The following is a 24358-nucleotide window of genomic DNA, read 5'->3' on the forward strand; positions in this document are numbered from 1 at the left end:
GCTTGGGCTTCACATTCTTTATCTTCTCTGGCTTCTCTATCCCCTCGAGAACTCCTCCTCCTGTCAATCTCTTCTTTGCTTTCGTTATGTGGAACAGTTTAATTCTTCCAAGTATTTATTTCCAAAAAGGACCGTCTATTACTCTATCTTTAAAGGCAGCAGAGAATTATAAATAACAGATCGTTTTTTTTTTCTTACATACTTAAATTATCGGGTCTATCAGAGAATTTTCAGTTCTCTTCTGGTGATTAATCCTATGCCAAAGCCATGACAGGCCCCACAGGGTACGGGCAGAAACCATACAGCATGCAAAAGGGAACAGTCCTCTGGGCGCAGGCGCGAAAGGGCGGCAAAGTCCCACCCAATCCGGTATTCCCCTCCCCGTGAAGCCGTGGACCGGAAATCGTTTAGCGGAAGAGGCGGCCTGGAAGAGGGAGGTCGCGTTTTTTCGGGGAGGATTGGGGAGAATTACTCTCCGCTGCGCTCCACAGCGGCCCAAAGGGGTGAAGGGTCAGTCCGCGAGTTGTAGGTCATGGCGCTGGCCGCTCGCCTCTGGCGCTTTCTGCCTTGGGGACGTCGCATCTTTCCGGGACCTTGGCTCTCGAGGGGTGTTGCTGGCAGCCGCGGGCTGTGCTGTACTAGGCGACTCCGCGGCTCTGAGGTATCCCCGCCGACCTCCCGCTCCCCTCACTGCTGGCTGGGCTCCGGCACCCTCTTGTTCAGCCTGGCTGCGCCGTATCACCATGGGGAATGTGGTGAACTGAGGAAGGTACTCAGGGCCAGGTGTTCCTGGAGCTCCCCCGTGACTGCGACGGACAGGTCCTCTCCCTTTCGCAAGGCTATTTCTCTGAAAACTGGGGTCGGAGGAGGAATGAGGCCTCCAGCCCCTTCTTTCCCGACAGTCCGGGAATCCTGCTGGTCTTTCCTCAGTGAAAACAGAGAACTCGGCGGGGGGCGGGGGTGGAACTTGACCGCCGTGAAAATGTTTACTTTTGGCGATACTGTACAGCGCCTAAGGCTCTTAGTCTCCCAGACTTTGAAAAGTTTGTGGTGTGATTTTGAAAAGTACTGCGACTTAGAAGCAGATATTTTGTACTATTTAGGTTTAAAATTTTTCATTTGAGTCCTTTGTTTTATGTGCATAATGTTAAGGAAAGGATGTCGGATTATTGTCATCCTGTCAGTGAGAAGTGTTATTTTAACCACTTTTTAGAAGAGGAAACTGAAGTAAGGTTAAATGATGTATCCAAGTCACACAGCTAGAAATAGCTTGGATTTGATGGCTGGTAAGGTATCTACATGTATTGCATATAGTCAACTGTGCCAAAAAAACAACTAGAGAAGATAGAAAAGGATAGAAAAAAATCAAGAGAGACTAGAAAAATTTTTAAGTAGTAAAACTCCACTCTAAGCCAAAGGCAATGAAAAACATTCTTCCCTGGGGCACCTGGGTGGCTTAGTGGGTTAAAGCCTCTGCCTTCCGCTTGGGTCATGATGCCAGGGATCCAGTCCTCATAGGGCTCTCTGCTCAGCAGGGAGCCTGCTTCCTCCTCCCTCTCTGCCTACTTGTGATCTCTGTCTGTCAAATAAATAAATAAAATCTAAAAAACAAAAAAACATTCTTCCCTAAATAAATTGAATTTTGGGGGAGTTGAAACTCATATTACAGCTTTCTAGTTTTTCGTAGTAATGAGAAAGACAGCTAGAGATGAGTTTTTGGAGTTTTCGTGAGTTTTTGGAGCCCTTTTCATTTGTTTTTCTTTTTCCTAAATCTTTCTCTCAGCATAATGTTAATGAGTTGGAGATATGTGCCAGGAGTTTGTTGAGATTGGGGGGTAATGCTGAGTGGCTGAGATTTAATTTTTCTGTCCTTTTCTGTATGTAATCTGTGTTACAAAACACTTCTCTGAACGTTTATTTTTCAGCAGACTTGACTGAGTGCTTACTATGAATAAGGCTCTGTTCTAAGCTCTGGAGATACATTGAACATGAGAAACAGAAACACTTTTCCTCATTGATCTTACAGGTTTGAAGGAAAGGTAGTTGAGTAAATGTAATTAGTGCAAAGTGTTTGGAAAAGAGAAGCAAAGTTATATTTAACCTGATCTTGAAGGGAGGAAGGGGGAAAGTGTAAACAATTAGAGATGAGCTCTAAAGAATGATTGGAGATTAATGAGTAATGGAAGATGAGGAGGAAAGAATATTCCAGTGGAGAGAGTAGCATGATATAGGCCCTGAGGTAAGAAAAAGTGGTATTTTGGAGGACCAGAAATTATGACTGGAACCTGAAATAGGAGAATAAACAGAAAAAAACCGAGGCTGAAAAATCAGGCAAGTGCCAGTTTATTAATTATCTATTACTGCATAGCAAATTATTGCACAGCTTAATGGTTTAAAACAGCAAACATAATCTCACTGTTTCTTTTGTTATCAAATCCAGGTGAGGCTTAGCTGGGTGCCTCTGGCGGAAGGTTTCTCAGTTAAGGATTGAATCAGTGTTCAGCTGCTGAGGTTTCATTTGAGGGCTCAATTTAGAGGTAGAGGGAAAGTTATGCCTATAACCTCACTCATGTAGTTGTAGGCATGCTTTTGTACTCAACTTGGAAGACTTCTCGAAAGGGCTGCCTTAAGACACAGCAGCTTCCCCCATGCAGGCAAGCAATCAAAGAAAACACAGGAGAGAATGAGTGTCAAAGATGGAAGTTACAGTTTTTTTATAACCTAATCTGGAAGTAATATCCCCTCACTTTTGCATATTCTGTTTCTTTAAAAAGAGCCAGTAAGTCCAGCCTACATTTAAGGGAAGGGAATTACAGAAAGGAGTGAATATTAGAAGTACAGAAGGGAGAAATCTTTCTTCCCAGGATTCTTCCAGCTGGTTTCGGAATTAAATTGACATGAGACAAAAGGAACAAAAACCAAAGTTTTATTATGTGTACATGGAGGTCCAGTAGTGAAATTGAAACCCAAAGAAATGACCAAGGCAGGCAGTTTTATACATCTTAGACTTAATAAATTTGTGAGTAATTGGCAGGATAAAGGAAACAGATGTTTGGGAGCTTTAATTAGTAAGGAATTTTAAGCAGAATTTAGGTTGAGGTAGTAGATTTGTAACAAGGCTTGTTTCTACTGCTTTCTAGGTTTTAACGTACCTATCTCTGATGATGAGGGTGTCTTTTTACTTCTTAGTACAAGGAGGGTTTTTCATATGGGAGATTTATTTCCTGTTTTCGGGGGATCAGAGGACGGTCTCAGTGTCCTTGGACCAGCGGTTTCCCAGCTAGCTTCAATTAAGAATAATCAGTATACCATTGTGGTACATTTTGGGGTAGCCTACCCTGGGACCTGACAAAAGGTAGGAATCATTTGGGGCCATTTTAATTAATATTTCTGTATATTTTTAAATTGAGATATAATTGACATGTAACATTAGTTTCAGGTGTATGACACAATGATACAACATTTGTACATATTGCCATATTTACACAGTAAGTAAAGTTAACATCTGTCTCTGCAAATTTTTTTCTCCTGAAGAAAACTTTTAAGATTTACTCTCTTAGCAAATTCCAAAAATACATATAGTATTATTAACTGTATTTACCATCCTATACATTACATCCTAGGATTTATTTTGTAACTGGAAGTTTAAACTTCTTGGTCACCTTCACCCATTTAACCAGCCCCCTTCTATACTCCCCCTTTGGCAGCCATCAATTTGTTCTCTGTTTGTAAGTTTGGATTTTGTTTTAGATTTCACAATGAGCTCATACTGCATTTGTCTTTCTTGTCTGACATATTTCACTTAGCATAATGCCCTCAGGGTCTCTTCATGTTGTCACAGATTGCAAGATTTCATTATTTTATAATTATTTTATAATAATATATATATAATATATATATAATAAATAAAATAAAATTTAAAAAAGAATGAAATACATAAAATAATGAAAATAAAATATGTAATGCCATGCTACTGCAAATTTACTAATTCCTTTCTGATTTGGATATCTTTTTTCTTTTCCTTCCTTTTTTTAAAATCCCTAATTGCTCTAGCTAGGATTTCTAATACCATGTTGAATAAAATCGAGAATGGGCATTCTGTCTGGTTGTCATTTTAGAGGAAAAACTTTTTTTTAAAGGATTTTATTTATTTGACAGACAGAGATCACAAGTAGGCAGAGAGGCAGGCAGAGAGAGAGAGGAGGAAGCAGGCTCCCCGCTGAGCAGAGAGCCTGGCTCCATTGCAAGGCCCTGGGATCATGACCTGAGTGGAAGGCAGAGGTTTTAACCCACTGAGCCACCCAGGCACCCGTTAGAGGAAAAACTTTTTGCTTTTCACCACTGAATATGATACTGCCTGTGGACTTGCCATGTATTGCCTTATTTATTTATTTATTTAAAGATTTTATTTATTCCTGGGGTGTCTAGGTGGCTGGCTCAGTCATTAAGCATCTGCCTTCAGCTCAGGTTATGATCCTGGGATCCAGCCCCGCATTGGCCTCCCCACTCAGCAGGAAGCCTGCTTCCCACACTCCCCCTGCTTGTGTTCTCTCTCTCACTCTGTCTCTCTCTAAATAAATAAATAAAATCTTAAATGAGATACCCACATATTTTTAAAAAAAGATTTTATTTATTCTTTAGACAAAGAGAGCAGGGAGTAGTGGCAGGCAGAGGGAGAGAGAGAAGCAGGCTCCCCGCTGAGCCAGGAGCCATATGCAGGATGCAGGGCTCATCCCATATTATGTTGAGATATGTTCCCTCTGTATCCACTTTATTGAGAATTTTATCGTGAATGGATGTTGAATTTTTGTCAGGTGTTTTTTTTTTGTATCTATTTAGATGGTCATGTGATTTGGGGCCTTCATTTTGTTGTGTCACCTTGATTGGCTTGCAGATTTTTGAATCATCCTTGTAGAACCTTTGAATAAATCCCACTTGATTGTGATGTATGGTATTTTTAATGGATTCTTTTTTTTTTTTTAAGATTTTATCTATGTATTTGACAGAGACATAGTGAGAGGGATCACAAGCAGGGGGAGTGGGAGAGGGAGAAGCAGGCTTCCCACGTGGCAGGGAGCCTGATGTGGGGCTCCATCCCAGGACCCAGGGATCATGATCTGAGCTGAAGGCAGACATTTAACGACTGAGCCACCCACGCACCCCTCAATGGATTCTTAAAAAATTTAATTCTAGTGTAGTTAACATAACAGTGTTATATTCATTTCAGGTGTACAATACAGTGATTCAGCAATTTCGTGTATTACTAACTGCTTGGAGAGATTAAGTGTACCCTTAATCCCCTTCACCTATTTCACCCATCCCTCCAGCCACCTCTCCTCTGTTGAGGAAAACCATCTGTTTTTTTGTTGTTGTTCATTTATGTTGTTTCTTAAATTCCACATATGAGTGAAATCATATGGTATGTGTTTCTTTGACTTATTTTGCTTTACCATTATACTCTCTAGATCCATTCATGTTGTTTTAAATTTCAAGACTTCAGTATTTTTTATGGCTAAATAATATTACATTGTGTCTATATACTGCATCTTTGTTATTTGTTCGTCTATGAATGGACTCTTGGGTTGCTTCCTTATTTTGGCTATTGTAAATAATGCTGCAGTAAACATACACGTGCATTTATTCTTTTGAATTAGTGTTTTCATATTCTTTGGGTAAATACCCAGTAGTGTGATAGCTGGATCCTAGGGTAATTCCATTTAAAAATTTTTGAGGAGGGGCGCTTGGGTGGTTCAATTGGTTAAGCATCTGCCTTCGGCTCAAGTCATGATCTCAGGATCCTGTGATTGAGCCCCGCATCTGGCTCCCTGCTCTCCAGGGAGCCTGCTTCTCCCTCTTCCTCTGCCTGCCACTTCCCCTGCTTGTGCTCTCTCTCTGTCAAATAAATAAATAAAATCTAAAAAATAATTTTTTTTTTTTTTTGGAGGAAACCCATACTGTTTTTCACAGTGGCTGTACCAGTTTACATTCCCACGAAGAGTGCATGAGAGTTCCTTTTTCTCCACATCCTTGCCAAGACCTGTTGCTGCTTGTGTTTTTTATTTTAGCCATTCTGATAGATGTGCAGTGGTATCTCATTGTGTTTTTGATTTGCATTTTCCTGATGCTGAGTGATGTTGAGCATCTTTTCATGTATCATGTTGGCCATCTGTATGTTTTCTTTGGAGAAATGTCTGTTCATGTTTTCTGTCCGTTTTTAAATTGAATTATTTGTTTTTTAGGTGTTGAGTTATATAACTTCTTCATATATTTTGGATCCTAACCCTTTATCAGATGTGTCATTGGAAAATATCTTCTCCCATTCAATAGGGTTTTTTTTTTAGTTTTGTCAGTGGTTTCCTTTGCTATGCAAAAGTTTTTATTTTGATGTAGTGCCAACAGTTTATTTTTGCTTTTGTTTACCTTGCCTCAGGAGACATATCAAGAAAAACATTGTTACAACCAATGTCAGAGAAATCACTGCCTGTGCTGTCTTCTAAGATGTTTTATGGTTTCAGGTCTCACATTAGGTCCTCAGTCCATTTTAAGGTCCCCTGCCCCCCCGCCGGTATGGTGTAAGAAAATGGTCCGGTTTCGTTCTTTTGCATGTAGCTGTCCAGTTTTCCCAATATCATTTGTTGAAGACGACTGTCTTTTTCCCATTGCTTATTCTTGCCTCCTTTGTCATAGATTAATTAACCATGTAATTGTGGTTTATTTTTGGGTTCTCTATTCTGTTCCATTGACATATGTGTCTCTTTTTCTGCCAGTACCATAGTCTTTTATTTACTATAGCTTTGTCACATATTTTGAAATCTTGAATTGTGATACCTCCAGTTTTCTTTTGTTTTCAAGATTGCTTTGGCTGTCTGGGGTCTTTTGTGGTTCCATCCAAATTTTAGGATTGTTTTTGGGGCGCCCGGGTGTCTCAGTCGGTTAAGTGACTGCCTTCGGCTCAGGTTATGATCTGAAGGCCCTGGGAGCAAGTCCCACACCCCGCTTCCTGCTCAGTGGGGAGTCTGCTTCTCCCTCTTCTACTTTCCCTGCTTGTGCTCTCTCTCTCTCTCTGATAAATAGTCTTAAAAAAATTTAGGATGGCCTTTTCTAGTTCTGGGAAGAATACTATTGATATTTTTGTTAGGGATTGCGTTAAATCCATAGCTTGCTTGCGGTAGTATGGGCATTTTAACAATGTATCTTTCAGTCCATGAGCATGGAATGTCTTTCCATTTGTTTGTGTTTTCTTCAATTTCTTTCATCAGTGTTTTATGGTTTTCAGAGTACAGGTCTTTTACCTTATTGGTTAAGTTTATTTCTAGGTATTTATTTTTGGTGCAATTGGTAAATGGGAGTGTTTTCTTCCTTTCTCTTTCTGCTGCTTCATTTTTAGTATGTAAAAGAGCAACAGATTTCTATACATTGATTTTGTATCTTGTGACTTTACTGAATTCACATATCACTTCTGGTAGCTTTTTTGTTGGAGCTTTAGGGTTTTCTACATATAGTAGTCTGTTACCTGCAATGAGTAAGTTTTACTTCTTCCTTACCGATTTGGATGTCTTTTATTCCTTTCTTTTTTCTGATCGGTGTGGCTAGGACTTCCAGTACTATACTGAATAAATGTGGTAAGAGTGGACGTCCTTTTCTTGTTTCTGACCTTAGTGGACAAGCTCTGAATTTTGCTCCATTGAGTAATGATATTAGCTGTGCAATATATGGCCTTTATTATGTTGAGGTATGTTCCCTCTATACCTACTTTGTTGAGGGCTTTTATCATGAATGAATGTTATACTTTGTCAGATGCTTTTTTCTGCATCCTGTTGAAATGATCATAGTTTTTATCCTTCCTCTTATTGATGTGATGTATCATGTTGGTTGATTTGTGAATATTGAATCACCCTTGCATCCCTGCATGAATTTCACTTGATCGTGGTGAATGATTATTTTAAATGTATTTTGGATTTAGATTGCTAATTTAAAAAAAATTTTTTTTAAAAAATTTATTTATTTATTTGACTGAGAGAGATAAAGTGAGAGAGGTAACACAAGCAGGGGGAATGGGAGAGGGAGAGGGAGAAGCAGGCTTCCTGCAGTAGGGAGCCCAGTGTGGGGCTCGATCCCAGGACCCTGTGATCATGACCTGAGACGAAGGCAGACACCCAACGACTGAGCCACCCATGCGCCCCTGGATTGCTAATATTTTGTTGAGGATTTTTGCATCTGTTTTAAAAAGGTATTACCCTGGAGTACTCTTTGGTAGTGTCTGTATCTGGTTTGGTATCAGGGGAATAATGCTGGCTTCCTGGGATGAATTGGAAGCTTTCCTTTCTTTTCTGTTTTTTGGAAAAATTTGAGAAGAATAGGTATTAACTCTTCTAAATGTTGATTAGAATTCACCAATGAAGCATCTGGTCTTGGACTTCTGTATTTTGGGAGTTTTTTGATTAGTGATTCAGTTTCATTGCTGGTAATCCGTCTTCAGACTTTCTGTTTCATCCCATTTGGGGGAGATTATATACATTTCTTCTGGGTTGTCCAGTTTGTTGGCATGATTTTTCATAATATTCTTTTATAACCCTTTGTATTTCTGAGATGTCAGTTGTTATTTCTCCTCTTTAGTTTCTGATTTTGACTCCCTGCTCTCTCGCAACGAATCTACGAGTTTCTCAGTTTTGTTGATCTTTCAGAGAACCAGCTCCTGGTTTCATTGATCTATTCAATTGTTTTTTTACTTTCTACATAATTTATTTCTGCTTTAATGTTTACTGTTTCCTTCCTTCTGCTGGATTTGGGTTTTGTTGTTTCTTGTTTTTCTAGCTCCTTAAGATGTAAGATTAGGTTTTTTACTTGAGATTTTTCTTGTTTTTTGAGGTAGGTCTGTATTGCTATAAATTTCCCTCTTAGAATTGCTTTTGCTGCATCCCAAAGATTTTGAACTGTTGTGTTTTCATTTTCATTTGTCCCCATGTATTTTTTTATTTTTTCTTTGATTCCCTGGTTGACTCATTTATTGTTCAATAGCACATTATTCGTGCTACTTCATGTATTCGTGCTCTTTTCCAGATTGTGTGTGTGTGTGTGTGTGTGTGTGTGTGTTCCAAAAAGATGCATGGTATGGCTTGTCTTTTTGGGGGTTTCTTTCAGAGGAAATTGTTTGGCATGTAGCTGCAATTTGGTGTCTCCGTGAGAGGATGGATGTTCAGGATCCTCCTACATTGCGGTCTTGAACCAAACCCATTACGGGCCATTTTAAATTCTGCTTACTTGAACCAGATTCAGAAAACCTTATAAACAATGTTAAGTATTTCGGATTTTTATTCTAAAGATTACAGGAAACCACAAAAAAGTTTTAAACAGGGAAATCAATTGATCAAAATGATGTTAAAAAAAAAATAACTTTGTCTAGGGTCAAGAATGGATGGGTTAGAGTGGATGCTATAGACCAGATAAGCGATGATTAGTATAGTACAGTGAGAAATCTGGTGATTTGAACTTTAATGGTTATCATGGAAATGGAAATAAGTGGATGCATTCAAAGTACGTTAAGGATGTAATAAGCTTAGTGGACCTAAAAAATAGCTTTGATGTGGGAGTTCAAAGGAAAGAGTCAAGGAAGATCTCAAGTTTCTGGCTAGAGCAGTAGGATGGATGGTGATGCTCTTTACTGGAATAGGGCTATAGAAGCAGTTGAGGTGGGGTGGCAAAGAGGGAGATGAGATGTTTTGGGCTATGTTTTGGTCTAGTTATAGTGACCGATAAGATAACTAAGTTGACATATAGCATAGATAGTAGTTGGATAGGTCTGGTGTTTACCTTCTGAGGTCTGAGCTGGAGATCCAGATTCAGGGGTCATTAACATATGATTGTAAATGAGAACATGGTAGATGTTAAAAGTACTTTATAGTAAGACTAGAAGAAGGCCAAGTACCTACCATGGGGGAATTCCAATATTTAAGAGAAGGAGGAGCTGACAGAAAATTAGGAGGAAAACTGGGAGATGGTAGGGACACATTCCTTTCCGTCTAGTGATGAGTTTGTATTTTGGAATTCCTTCTAACTTGAACTTAGTATAATTAGTGTTGAAGAAAAGTCTTATCTAAGAGATAGCCTCTTTGGTTCAACAAATACTTTTTGAGAATTTTTATGTGAAAGGCATTGTCAGGTATTGAAGGTGCAAAGTAAAATGGCACATTCAAGCTGTCTCAGACAGTTTCACAAGTTGTTAGTATCTTCAGGGGTCACTGAGTCCTGATTATTTTAATTGGTTTTTTAGTTCCGAAACATGATTTTTATCTGTTTTCTCACAGATGAGCAGAAAGATGCTTTACATAACTAAATTAGTCAGAGCCCCACTGGAAAACTGTCACTTTATTAATTTACAGTAAGAAATACAAATGTCAGCTGCCCAACAGCGAATTTTCTCCACTCTCAGAAAGCCACAATATTGTTGAGCATAATACCAGCAAGGGAGTTGAACACCATGAATGTGTAGTTTTCTCAAGCTATAATAGTCTATGCAAACTTTTCATACATGTGATATACCTGCCATAAAAATAGGGAACCAGGGGCATCTGGGTGGCTCAGTGGGTTAAGCCTCTGCCTTCAGCCCAGGTCATGATCTCGGGGTCCTGGGATGGAGCCCTCATCGGGCTTTCTGCTCAGCAGAAGTCTATTGCTCTGCCTACTTGTGATCTCTCTCCCTCTGTCAAACAAATAAATAAAATCTTAAAAAAGTGGGGAATCAGGAAACTTACTGATGATATCTTTAGTCTTTTTCTTTTAAGTACCAGCACCGTAGATCCACATCCCCAAACCCTCGGCTCCTAAACCCATCTTGCTTCTCTTTGGTAAATATGAATAAACTCAAAAAATTAAATGTTAAAATTGTGATTATGTCAAATTCAGTTTTCCTGTTTTGCTGTTGATTTGTTTTGAATCCAGTTGTGTGTAATATCTTGAATATTCATGCGCAAGAAAGTAAAGCACTCAGCAAATTGGAATATGTTGGATTCCTCATTCCTATCCTCGATCCTTATGAAAAGTTAAAATATGGGTCAGATATAAGTCCTGTGAGAGAGTCAAGAATGGCTACAAGGTTTTTGGTTTGCTTCTTTGTTTTTTTAACCTAATAGAGGAAAGAGTTGCTTTTTAACATGAAAGGGAGAGTTGTGAGGTGGGTAAAGTTGAGGGAAATAGTACCTGTTTTGGCTAATAAATGTGAGATACTTGTTTTGCTTCATGTGGAGATAGATGTTGATTAAGCTGCTGGATATATGATTCTGAAGTTTAGAGGAGTCACCCAGGCTTCATATTACATTTGTCAGTTTTTGGCACATTGATGCTATTTAAAGACAAAATCACCAAAATGATAGAAGTAGAAAAAAGAAGGTCTGGGGACAAAGCCCAAAACACACCTGGCTAGGGAGGAACCAACCAAAGAAAAGCAGCAGCTGTTGAAGCCAGAGAAAATGAATGATAGTAGTGTTCCAAAAGCCAAGTGAAAAGTGTTTCAAGAGTGAGACAACCAGCAAGTGCTGAGGAAAGGGGCTGGATGTATTACAGAGAAGCTTGAGGATGAGGGGGGAGGGGTTTACAGATATCTTTTATCTTGATTGTGGTGATAGTGATGGTTTCATGGGTTTATATGCATGCCTTAATGAATTGTACATGTTATGTATATACAATTTATAGTATGTCCTTATATGTCAATAAAACTTTTATTTTTTTTAAAGATTTTATTTTATTTGAAAAAAGAGAGGGGTGCACAGGTCGGGGGAGGGGCAGAGGGCATGGGGGAAGCAGACACCCCTGCTGAGCAGAGAGTCCAGTGCAGTGCTGGATCCCAGCACCCTGGAATCATGACCTGAGTCAAAGGCAGAGGCTTAACTGACAGCCACCCAGGTGCCCCTCCATAAAGATGTTTTAAAAAAATTAAACATCCAGGGGCAATTTGGTGGCTCAGTCAGTTAAGCATCTGCCTTCAGGTCATGATCCTGGAGTCCCTGCATGGAGCTGTGCATCATGCTTCCAGCTTCTCCCTCTGCCCCTTCCCCTGTTCATGCTCTCTCTTACTGTCTCTCACATAAGTAAATAAAATCTTAAAAAAAATTAAACTTCCATTCATAACTTAAAAAAAAAAAGGAAGTGATTAGCTGTCAAATACTGTTGATAGGTCAAGGAAGCTGAGAATTCAGAATTGACTATAGGAGTCCTTGATTACCTTAACTGGAATACCATGAGTGGGTGTTGTGGGGATAAAAGTGATTTGTGTGAGTCCGAGAGAGAAAGTGGAGACAGAGTACTGATAACTTTTTAAAAGTTTTGCTGAAAAGAGAAGTTAGAAATGAGACTAAAGGGAGGAGTGAATTCAAGAGGAAGCTCTTTGTTTTTAAGGGAGAAATAATGACTTATAAAGATAGTATAGCTTGTTTTTATATCAGTGGGAATGAATCAACAGAAAGGGCGAAAAGGTTACTATCTTGTGAAAGAGAACAAACTGTTGTAGGAAAGAATTGGTAGAGTGATATCTGTATACTCTTTTGCCATTGGTCTTGAGAATTCTGGCCATAATACTGAAAATTAATTTACGAATCTGTTTGGATATGCTCTTTATTTTATTCATTGTTTATTTCAAAACTGTGGGTTTTGAAGATATCTTTAAATCCATGTACATTTTTATATGTAGTAATCACCATATTTGATATTTTTCATCTTGTCTAGTCTTAGGATTGGTACTTATTGTATATTAGTATCTCATATTTTATTTCATAGTTATAATATCCATGTCTCCTCAAATAAAACGTAGATCTTGTAGTCCAGCACTTAGCATGACTGTTATTTTTAGATAAATTACTATTGTTAGCCTTAGCCATTGTTAAGAATCTTTTCTTAAGAGTATGCTCTCCCTCTAATGTAACTATGTGAAATAGTTTTTTTGTTTTTTATATTATTTTTATTAACATATAATGTATTATTTGCCCCAGGGGTACAGGTTTGTGAATCATCAGGCTTACACATTTCACAGCACTCACCATAGCACATACCCTCCCCAATGTCCATAACTCAGCTACCCTCTCCTTACCCCCCCACCCCCAGCAACCCTCAGTTTGTTTTGTGAGATTAAGAGTCTCTTATGGTTGTCTCCCTCCTGATCCCATCTTGTTTCATTTTCTCCTTCCCTACCCCCCACAACCTCCCACCTGCCTCTCAAATTCCTCTTATCAGAGAGATCATATGATAATTGTTTTTCTCTGATTGACTTATTTCACTCAGCATAATACCCTCTAGTTCCATCCACATCCGTTGCAAATGGCAAGATTTGTGAAATAGTTTTAGTGAAGAATTTGATGAAGTACATTTTGAGCTTCCAATATTCTATTTAGGATTGATTGCTTTAGGGGTAGAAGAAAGTTGTAATTTTTTTTTTAATTGATGTAATTTTTGCTTAAGGTAGCTATTCCTTCAACATTTTGCTTTTGATTTAATTCTGACCATAATTGTTTCCACAGGTGATGGAAAATCTAGGAGCTTTCAAAAGAAGCCTTTTATTCTCAGCTTTACCTTATTTGGGTTTTGAAGCATACCAAGTATTTTCCCAGGCTGCTATGGTTCATGCCACAGCCAAAGGTAAGCCTAAGCTAAATATATGTACTACTTAGAGTTAATTATGTTTGTTATATTTTGTTAGTAACTTTGAGTTATTTTTGAATAATGAAACTTTGTTCTAATATTTCTGCTTTCTCTCTATTCATTGAGTCTGATTTTATATATATGTGTTATATATATTATATCTGTATGTTTATATCTCTGTGTGAATATATATGTGTGTGTGTATTTGTAATTTCTTACAGCAACTACAGCTCCTTCAGTGGGAAATACTCTTTTATTTATTTATTTATAAAGATTTTATTTATTTGACAGAGAGAGACACAGCAAGAGAGGGAACAGAAGCAGTGGGAGTGGGAGAGGGAGCCCGATGCAGGGCTTGATCCCAGGATCCTGGGGTCATGACCTGAGCCGAAGGCAGACGCTTAACGACTGAGCCACCCAGGTGCCCTGGAAATACTCTTTTAATACTTTGTAGTTTTATGGGACCTTTGGACTAAGAATGTTTTTTACATTTATAAGGGGTTGAGGGATTGGGAGAGAGGGATATAACACGGAGATTATATCTATATCTGGCCCTTATGACACAATAATTCTTTTGTTTCCTTAATTCCAAGGTATTACACTCTTCTTGATATAGTTAAGAAAGGCCCAATTACTTTGAGGTGAAAGTATTTTCTAGTATTACTATTTTTTTTTTTTTACAAACAAAATGCAGTTTAGTATTAAATATCAAGTAACTGATTGAAAAATAGAAAAACTCTATCATATTTCTTATTTGATATACTTCAGGTAAGTACATAACAAGACTTGCCATATTTAAAAGACATTAATTAAACCAGTTGTGTGTGTTGACAGAGGCAAAATTTTAGTATATTAGAGAAAAATTTTTAATTTATGTATCAAGCTTTTTTGTTTTTTATAGTCCCCACCTTTTAATCATTAAGAAATGATTGGGGAAAGAAGCAGAGATTTTATTTTGAATAGATGTTCTTATTAAAGTTGTAATAGATGAATATGAGGATATTAGATAAAAACTGCTAGTCATTGATTTCAATTTCCCATGATTATTCTTGTCTTTAAAAGAGCAGATAAGGGGTGCCTGGATGGCTCATTTGGTTAAGTGACTGCCTTTAGTTTAGGTCATGATCCCAGATCAAGTTCCATATCAGGCTCCCTGCTCTGCAGAGAGCCTACTTCTCCCTCTGCCTCTTTCTCTGTTTCTGATGAATAAAAAAATAAAATAAAATCTAAAAAAAAAAAAAAGAGCAGATAATTGACAATTGTTTTTGTTTTATCTTTCCTTTTTTTAAACATATAATTTTTATGATGGATAAAGTAGAGGACTTGGTTCCCTAGAGTTTTCACCTAACTTCAGTTCTCACGGCAACCTTGTAAAGTAGTAAGGACAAACTGTATTATGACGCGATAATAATTTTTTAAAATGTATCCCTGAGAGATGTGCCCAGTGGTTGCTGTTATAATATTTTTCTCTGTGTGTTTGTGTGTGTTCCATCTTAGGTGTTTTTGATTTGTTTTATTTTTGTTTTTCTGTTTTTTATTTTTTTATTTTTATTTATTTATTTTTTTATAAACTCTGTACCCAACATGGGCTGGAACTCAGGACCTAGAGATCAAGAGTCAGGACCTCTACTGACTGAACTAGCCAGGTTCCACGCATTATAGTATTAACTTTTTTTTCAATAATTTTTTTTTTAAGATTTTATTTATTTATTTGACAGAGAGATCACAAGTAGGCAGAGAGGGGGGAAGGAGGCTCCCCACTGATCAGAGAGCCTGATGTGGAGCTCGATCCGAAGACCCTGAGATCATGACCTGAACTGAAGGCAGAGGCTTAACCCATTGAGCCACCCAGGTGCCCCTATAGTATTAACTTTTGAAAAAGAAGTTCGCAGTTTAACTTCTTCAAAGTCAAAGTGTCAGAGCAGAGATTAGTACTCCAATCTTTTTTTTTTTTTTTGGTCTGTCACACTTAGTTTCAGTGTGCTTTAGCACCCTTTCTGTACAGAAATGAGTGCAAAGATGTAAAATATGGCACTTTGAAAAGCAAAGCTGAAGTTAACTTTAACCTTTAATGGTGATAGTCCATTTTTTCAAAAGTGCTTTTATTTAAAATCACTGCAGTTTCAGTAAATTAAAAAACATTTTAAGGTGCTGGACCCTTGTGGGGGACTGCACGAACTGAGATTGGGCTTGAGAACTGGATGTGATCCCACAGTGGCATTCCTCGCTGGGTGCAGCAGTCCGAGCTGGGGTCGGGAAGTAGTACGTTAAACTTTCAGCTGTTTCCTTACTTTGCACTTCAGAGAACTTTGATGTGGCTTTCCTCCATTCCCTTCCTTCACCTCTTGAGCCAGCTGCTATGAGCTGGGCTGGGGGAGTCCTGCAGGCAAGCCAGAGACTAGGCCCTGTAGGAGTGAATGTCTTTTGCCTAGGGATGGTTTTGCGTCCCTGTCAGGTGGCATGCACCCCCCCTAAGGGACAGTAGGTCCTTCATCCCTGTCTCCAAAATGGGAACTGTCAGGTGTGAATTTACTAAGAATTTAACTTCAGAGGAGACCATTTATCACAGTAAGATCTCTACTATAGGAACTGGATCAGTTGGCATAGCATGTGCTATCAGCATCTTATTAAAAGGCTTGAGTGATGACTTACTTGCCTTTGTGGATGCTGATAAAGGCAAAATGAAGGGTGAGACAGTGGATCTTCAACATGGCAGCTCTTTCATGAAAATGCCATATATTGTTTCCAGCAAAGATTACCATGTCCCTGCAAACTCCAACCTAGTGATTATGACAGCGGGTGCACGCCCAGGAAAAGGAGAAACATGCCTTGATGTAGTTAAGAGAAATGTGTCCATCTTTAAATTAATGATTTCCAACATTACCTGGTATAGTCCCCAGTGCAAAATGATAGTTGTTTCCAATCCAGTGGATATCTTAACGTATCTTGGAAATTGAGTGCAGTTCCCCAAAACCGTATTATTGGAAGTGGCCGTAATCTGGACACTGTCCGTTTCCATTTCTTTATTGGGCAAAGACTTAGTTTCCACTCAGAAAGCATGGATCCTTGGAGAACATGGAGACTTGGGTGTACATGTGTGGAGTGGAGTTAACATTGCTGGTATCCTCTTGAAGGATCTGAATTCAGATATAGGAACAGATAAAGATCCTGATGACTGGGAAAATGTCCACAGAGAAGTGATAACCTGTGGTTGTGAGATGGTTAAAATAAAAGGTTATAGTAATTGGGCTGTTTGCCTCACTGTAGCTGACTTAACGGGAAACATTTTGAAGAATCTTAGGAGAGTGCATCCAGTTTCCACTATTAACGAAAGGCCTCTATGAAATAAATGAAGTGTTCGTTAGTGTTCCTTGTATCCTGGGAGGGAATGGTATTGCAAACCTTAATAAGATAAAGCTGACCCCTGAAGAGGAATCTGTTTGAGAAAGAGTGCAGAAAAACTTTGGGAAATTTAGAAAGAGAACAAGCTTTAAAGTTGTTTAGAGCTACCATCCTGAAGTTATTAAAGGAGAGATAGTAGTTGTAGGATTGTATATCAAACTTTTGATTGATTGATTGATTGATTTGACAGACAGAGATCACAAGTAAGCAGAGAGGCAGGTGGTGGGGGGGGAGCAGGCTCCCTGCTGAGCAGAGAGCCCAATGTGGGTCTTGATCCCCAGGACCCTGAGATCATGACCTGAGCTGAAGGCAGAGGCTTAACCCACTGAGCCACCCAAGCACCCCTGTATATCAAACTTCTAAATAAACTTGAATTCATGTGTGTGTATGGTTGCTATTTGGTCTAGAAGAATGATGTATGTGTTTAGTGTGTTACAGAAATTCTGGTTCTTTTCAGCCAGTATATGCTAATTCTTTCATTCTGGCTGGCATATATATATATATATATATATATATATATATATATATATATATACACACACATACATACATATATATATATATATATATATATATTCATTTATATGCTTTTAAAAAAATTATAACTTCCTCTACAAATGTAAAAGTAAAAGTTTATACAAACAATTCTAAATGTTAGTTCCAGTCCTAACTCCAGATGAAACCTTGATTTGACCTTAAAAAAATAACATTTTAATATTACAAGGTATAACTTATTCTGAAAACTAAACTGGCTTTATTATAGATTTTAAGGAAAATTGTCTTATATTACAGAATCCTTCCTGTGTTTTCAAGCATATTTTGAGCACTTAGAAAGTAGATACAAAGAACAGAGTATGGATTTTGATTTAGCTTGCTTTGATTTTTCTTTAGCTTTGTTTTCTTAAATAAAATGTCACTTTATAATTAGTTGATTGGCATGTCCATTATAATTTGTGCGGCTAGGCCAAAGCCCTTGAAAAAACATTAGTTATTGATAAAATATGGAGATCAGATTCTTTTAAACTTGGAAAATGATCCATGTTTCTGTAAAACTATAATTTCATCGGTCCTTACAAGTTTTACTTTGGCTTATATCTCTCTCCTATTTGCTATACTGTGATCTTTATTTTTCGTATTTTTTAGGAAATGGTCTTCAGATAATTTTGCTCATCAAAACTGCTTACTTCGGGGGCACCTGGGTGGCTCAGTGGGTTAAAGCCTCTGCCTTTGGCTCAGGTCATGGTCCTAGTGTCCTGGGATCGAGCCCCACATCGGGCTCTGTGCTCTGCAGGGAGCCTGCTTCCACCTCTCTCTATCTGTCTGCTTCTCTGCCTACTTGTGATCTCTGTCTGTCAAATAAATAAATAAAATCTTTAAAAAAAAACAAAAAAAACCCTGCTTACTTCTCTTTAGGGCTATTTCATTCTCATTGAGGCCAATTAAAACATTTTTTCCTCCTTCATTTATTGGGATACAATCGTATTCTGAATCATTTTTAACAATTAAGGGCATATACATATTTTTATTTTTAGCAAAGTTCAGCAAGGTTGCTGGATTCAAGACAAACTAGGTTTAAGGATTTTTTTTTTTGGTTAAACATTTGTTTATTTGATAGAGAAACACAAGTAGGGGGAGTGGCAGGCAGAAGAGAGGAGGGGAGAAGCAGACTCTACTGCTGAGCAGGGAGCCCGGTATGGGGCTCTATCCCAGGACCCAGACATCATGACCTGAGCCAAAGGCACCCACTTAACTGACTGAGCTACCCAAGCGCCTCAAGGACATATGTATGTTTTGACATTTCAGTTGGTTGGGGTTGTGGGACTCTTAAAATGGTATCATCTATATTTACCACAGGATAGGGCATATACCTACTTATCAGCCATAATTGAAAAATTCCAGTAGGAAGTTTTTTATTATTTCTTTAAAATAGATAAAATTTAAAGCCCTTCAAGGTATGCCACTACAGTCACAGTACTCGTGTGTGTGTGTGAAAGTTCACTTGTAAAATGCCTAAAAGATAAATCAAGTGGCCCATCTTAAGTAAAGGTTCTTCATATAATCACTTCAATTGGCTCTTTTCATACACTTTCATTGATTCCACTTTGATCAGTCTGCAGACCCGGGGTGAGTGCTCCTTCTTCTGTATTCCTTTATAACTACTACAGGGCGTCTCAAGAGGTGCTGTTTCCAGTGCTCCTGAGACACAGTATTGTTGGTCTGAAAATTTGCCATAAATTTTGATTATGTTGTTGCTACTTAGAGCCTTCTAGCATCAGAGAAAAATCCTCAAGTATCTGAAGAATCTAGATGCTCATTTTCTACTTTATAATTTCTTATAGGGAGAAGTTTCCAGAAATAGAACAGTTTTGCTTACTTTGAGGAGTATTTTTTTGTCCAGATACATCTCACGTGGCTGAGAGTACACGGAGCAAGAAAACAAGTAGACCAAAGTTCACTAACTCGTGTCATATCAATGACATTTTTAAAAATTCTGAGAATTACGATCTTGGGCATATTCATTTTAGGCTAAATTTAGATTTTGTACAGATGAATTAATGTCTCCGTTCATCTTGGGATATTCATTGTTACATTTACTTTAAAAGTTTAGTCCATTTTAACAGTATGGTCTCTTTATGTCAGTAACATAGCTTATTTTTAAATATTTTCAGGAAAAGTACAGAGCATTAAACAAGTAAAAAAACCCCATACAGCTGATTTGCAGATATGAGTGGTCTACATGCTCCCATCTAGTACCTATGTGAGTTTGTAGTATCAGAGCAAGTGCATTTTTTCCTGGTAAGTTGCACACTGTATGATTTTTGAAATTTCTATTTAAGAATCAAGGGAAAAAACCACATATTTAAAGCATAGATATTACAGCTTATGGTACTATGCTGTATAATAAAAAATAGATAAGTGATTTAAGATGTTAAGAAGGAATAGTATACACGAAAAGGATTTAAACTATTTTAAATTATTCACTTAATTTCTATATTTTTCTTTTAATTACGTGGGTGATGAGATGCAGCATTCCTAGATCATGTTAAGGACAGTAATCTCTATCAGTCTTCTCAGAAAGTCTGAGAAGAGTCAATGAATAGAATTAAATGTAACTTTGTTATTTACACATACCATGTATACATTCAAATATGCCACATCAATATATTTAATATTGTATAAGCTTTCTGTCACAGCAGCTGTCACAAATTACCACAAACTTAATAACTTAGAACAACATAAATTTATTATCTTACAGTTCTGTAGTTCGGAAGTCCAAAGTGGGTCCCACTGGATTAAAATCCACAAGTTGGCAAGGCTGTGTTCCAGGCTATAGGGGAGAATCTTTTTCCTTGTTTTCAGTTTCTAGAGGTTTTCCACATTCCTTAGCTGAAGACCTATTTCCTCCATATTCCAGGCCAGTAATCATTTCACTCTGGCCTTGTTTTCATTGTTATACCTCCTCTGACTTCCTTCTTCTGCCTTCCTCTTCCACTTTGAAGGCCTCTTGTGATTATATTAGGCCCCCTGGCTAATCCCCAGGATCATTTCCTGTTTTAAGGTTAGCTGATGAATAGCCTTAATTCTAGTTACAAACTTAATTCCCCTTTCCCATGTAACCTCTATGCTTTCACATGTTCTAGGGGTTAAGATGTAGACATTTTAGGGCCATTATTCTACCTACCACAAATACTGATGAAGAATGCTAAGATTACTGTTTTCTCTTTTTAAGAATCTTTGGGTTTGGGACCGCCTGGGTGGCTCAGTTGGTTGAGTGGCTGCCTTCGGCTCGGGTCATGATCCCAGCGTCCTGGGATCGGGTCCCACATCGGGCTCCTTGCTCGGCGGGGAGCCTGCTTCTCCCTCTGCCTCTGCTTGCCACTCTATCTGCCTGTGCTCACTCTTGCTCTCTCTCTCTGACAAATAAATAAATAAAATCTTTAAAAAAAAAAAAAAAGAATCTTTGGGTTTATGGGGCATCTGGCTGGCTCAGTTGGTGTAGAGCATGCAACTCTTGGTCTCTGGGTTGTAAGTTCGGCCCCAGGTTGAGTGTAGAGATAACTTAAAAAAATAAAATCTTAAAAAAAAAAATCTTTGGGTTGTTATAACCTTAATTTGGAGAATCAGCCACTGATAAAAATGTAAAATGAAATGGAAGCAAACCTAAGAAAATCAACCAGCCATATGAATATTGAACTATGACACCTAACCAGATTGAAGTAGGATTAAAGAAGAATTTGTTGTTGTCGTTTTATTTTTATTTTTTTAAGATTTTATTTATTTATTCATGAGAGAAAGAGAGACAGAGGGAGAAGGAGGCTCCCTGCAGATCAGGAAGCCCAATGCTGGACTCAGTCTTAGGACCCTGGGATCATGACCTGAGCCGAAGGCAGATGCCTAACCGACTGAGCCATCCAGAGGCCCTGTCATTTAATTTCTTTAAACTAGTTTTATAATTACATTATGATGTTAACTGAGTAAAAAGTACTTCATTTTGTTGTGTAAAATTAAGAAGATTTTTTTTTTCTGATCTAGGCTTTAATTTTTCAAAACTTAAATTCAACCTGAAATATGCTGTTAGAGCATTACATTGCCTTAAACAAAATGTTTTATATATTTTGTAGTAATGTATAAATAAGTTAATGAGTTGGTTGGAGCAGAGTGCTAGTGAGGTAATTTCAGATGCTCTGTGTAATTAAATTAATCTAAGTTTTTGATGACAAATTTTTCTTTAAAGATTTTACTTATTTGAGTGAGAGAGTGGGAGAGTGCCTGCATGAGTGGGGAGGGAAGAAGGGAATTGAGGGAGAGGGGAGAAGCAGACTCCCCACTGAGCAGGGAGCCCAACCATGACAACATGGGGCCTGATCCCAGAACCCTGAAATCATGACCTGAGCCAAAGGCAGCCACTTAACCAACTGAACCACGCAGGCACCCCTCAATGATAAATTTGACTCTTTTTCCATAATACTGATAAGTTAGGTCATAAAGAGAAATCTAGTGAAACAGTATGGTGTAGTCCCTGCAAATTAATAATTTTCAGTGCTGGAAATGGATGTTATATCTCGTTATTTTCTGCAATGGATGACACTTAGCAACAACAACAAAGAGATTGTGTGGAGGGTAAGGGTACCATAAATTCCTCACAAGAAATTGCATCTTCATTTTTGAAAACATATCATATTTGGTTAGTTCCACAATAAGTTTTCTAATTTTTTTAATTTTTGTGGTTTCAATAAGTCACTTATTGTGATAACTTCATCTTTATCTCTACTACACTTACGTCTAGATTCTTCAGAATTTCTGATCCTTATTTTTAGGTGATTTTTATATCTAATTTCTTTTGCTTATATATGAAAATGTTTCTTAGATTTGTTGCTGTTTGGCTTGGGAAAGCCTACTTTATTGTGTCTTTGTTTCATTTTTAGTCTTCAGAGTTGAAGAAATTCTTGAGCAAGCAGACTACCTATATGAGAGTGGAGAAACAGAAAAACTTTATCAGTTGCTGACCCAATACAAGGAAAGGTAGGCAATGTATGATAAGCCTGGGTTTGCAGTTTCCTCAAAATCTATGTTATTTAACAATTAAAATGATTCCTGGTGCTTGAAATTTTTATAATTTTTGAAGTTTTTACTGCAAAATTTTTAGAGTTTAATTTATAGTATGTTTCTTACAGTAAATGATTCACAAGTGCCACATGTATCTCATCGATTTAGAAAAAGTGACTCTCCTTACTCATTTTTTTCCATTTTGTTATTTTGCTTTGGACCATATGAGGTAGTTGTTGAATATATGGTTATCTATATTGTATATTTCTCATTTTTTAAGTTAATTTCTTATTGACATAAGATGTAAATGAATTAGGATTTTTGTATGGCATCATTGTATAGTATGTGTGTATCACTCTAGAAGCAGTTTTTTAGAGAAACTAAAAATACCTTTTTCTATTTTTAGTATTAGATTACATGGTATATAGATTTAGTATATAGATTACATTAGTCCAGAGTATCAGTTTTTGGGAAAAGCCGTCAGTTTTTGGGAAAATGTAGGTGGAAGGAGATTCTGCCCGATAAAATAGGCTTAATAAGGCTAAATTGGCATTTCCAGACCACAAATCTACCTAATCCTAGACTAAAAATGTTGTCATTTTCAGCTACCTTTCTTAGATTCCTAAGATCAGTTCTCTCTTCATGACCCATCAATTTTGCTTCTTAAATGTCTATAGATCCACTTTTTCTTCTCCATTTTCCCCTTAGTTACTTGTAGTGTCATGTTTGGCATTTTATAGACAATTCAGTAATTACTTGAAAAGTAAGTTGTAAGATAGTTACTCCATCTTTATTTAATTATAAATACACTATTGCTACCTTTAGTTTCAAAATTTTATGTGAATACCGTTTTTTGTTAAATATATAATGGGCTTAAAGGCAAACATTTAATAAAAAGGATAAAAAGGAGTTTTAATGTTTTTAAAAATATTTCTAACTCTTAATTGTGATTACTATTTTATTAACCATTTCTTATTTTATTTTATTTTATTTATTTATTTTTTTTTTTACAAGATTTTATTTATTTGACAGAGATCACAAGTAGGCAGAGAGGCAGGCAGAGAGAGAGGAAGGGAAGCAGGCTCCCTGCTGAGCAGAGAGCCCGACACGGGGCTCGATCCCAGGACCCTGAGATCATGACCTGAGCCGAAGGCAGAGGCTTTAACCCACTGAGCCACCCAGGCGCCCCCCATTTCTTATTTTATATAAGTATATTCCTATGGGAATTCTTCAAGGAGTCTAGTGCCCTTCAAATATTTCCATGCATCATGGCATGGATGACACATTCAAACATAAGATTTATTTTGAGATTCTGTTATATTCAATCATTTATTTATTAACACATAATTACCATACACCTATTATGTGCCAGTTACTATATTTGGGGCTAGGGATATAGCAGTTTTGTTTTGTAGAGCATGACCTGCTCTCCAAAGTTTGTGGATTTTATGGTACTATCTGAGCCAGTTAGTGAGTTGTCTGAAGTGTCTCAAGCCTTAAGTTATATGTTGAATTTTGTAGTGCAAATATTTAAAGAATTCATTCTAAGGAAGTTAGTATTTTATTTATTTATTTAGAGATTTTATTTATTCATTTGAGAGAGAGTGAGAGTGAGAGAGCACAAGCAGAGGTTGGGGAGCAGCAGCAGAAGAGGGAGAAGCAGGGAGCCTGCATCCCAGGACCCTGGGATTATGATCTGAGCCGAAGGCAGACGTTTAACTGACTGAGCCACCCGGGTGCCCCAGGAAGTTAGTATTTTAGATGATATAGGAGAGTTAATATT

The 24358-nt window shown here is 37.6% G+C and overlaps 1 protein-coding gene and 1 pseudogene across 7 annotated transcripts in view; both read left to right on the forward strand.

Annotated features, from left to right (window-relative positions):
• The first annotated feature begins 439 nt into the window (after positions 1 to 439).
• Positions 440 to 24358, forward strand: part of LOC111146531 (regulator of microtubule dynamics 1) — a 51802-nt gene continuing 27883 nt past the window's right edge. For 3 of the 7 annotated variants that reach the window (XR_002640539.1, XM_022502092.1, XM_022502093.1), the window contains exons 1-3: positions 440 to 661; positions 13506 to 13623; positions 22455 to 22551. Coding sequence is in view for 6 of the 7 variants with exons in the window: in XM_022502092.1 (XP_022357800.1) it covers positions 533 to 661; positions 13506 to 13623; positions 22455 to 22551 (344 nt within the window). In the remaining variant the exon portion in view is untranslated. Of the gene's footprint in view, positions 662 to 735; positions 770 to 13505; positions 13624 to 22454; positions 22552 to 24358 lie in introns of those variants that run through there. The other 4 variants (XM_022502094.1, XM_022502096.1, XM_022502097.1 and 1 more) reach the window with 2 other exon arrangements.
• LOC111146530 lies at positions 15986 to 17102 on the forward strand (annotated as a pseudogene).

The sequence above is a fragment of the Enhydra lutris genome, unplaced genomic scaffold, assembly GCF_002288905.1.
Source record: "Enhydra lutris kenyoni isolate GAN:26980312 unplaced genomic scaffold, ASM228890v2 scaffoldscaffold14, whole genome shotgun sequence".
Taxonomy (NCBI): Eukaryota; Metazoa; Chordata; class Mammalia; order Carnivora; family Mustelidae; genus Enhydra; species Enhydra lutris.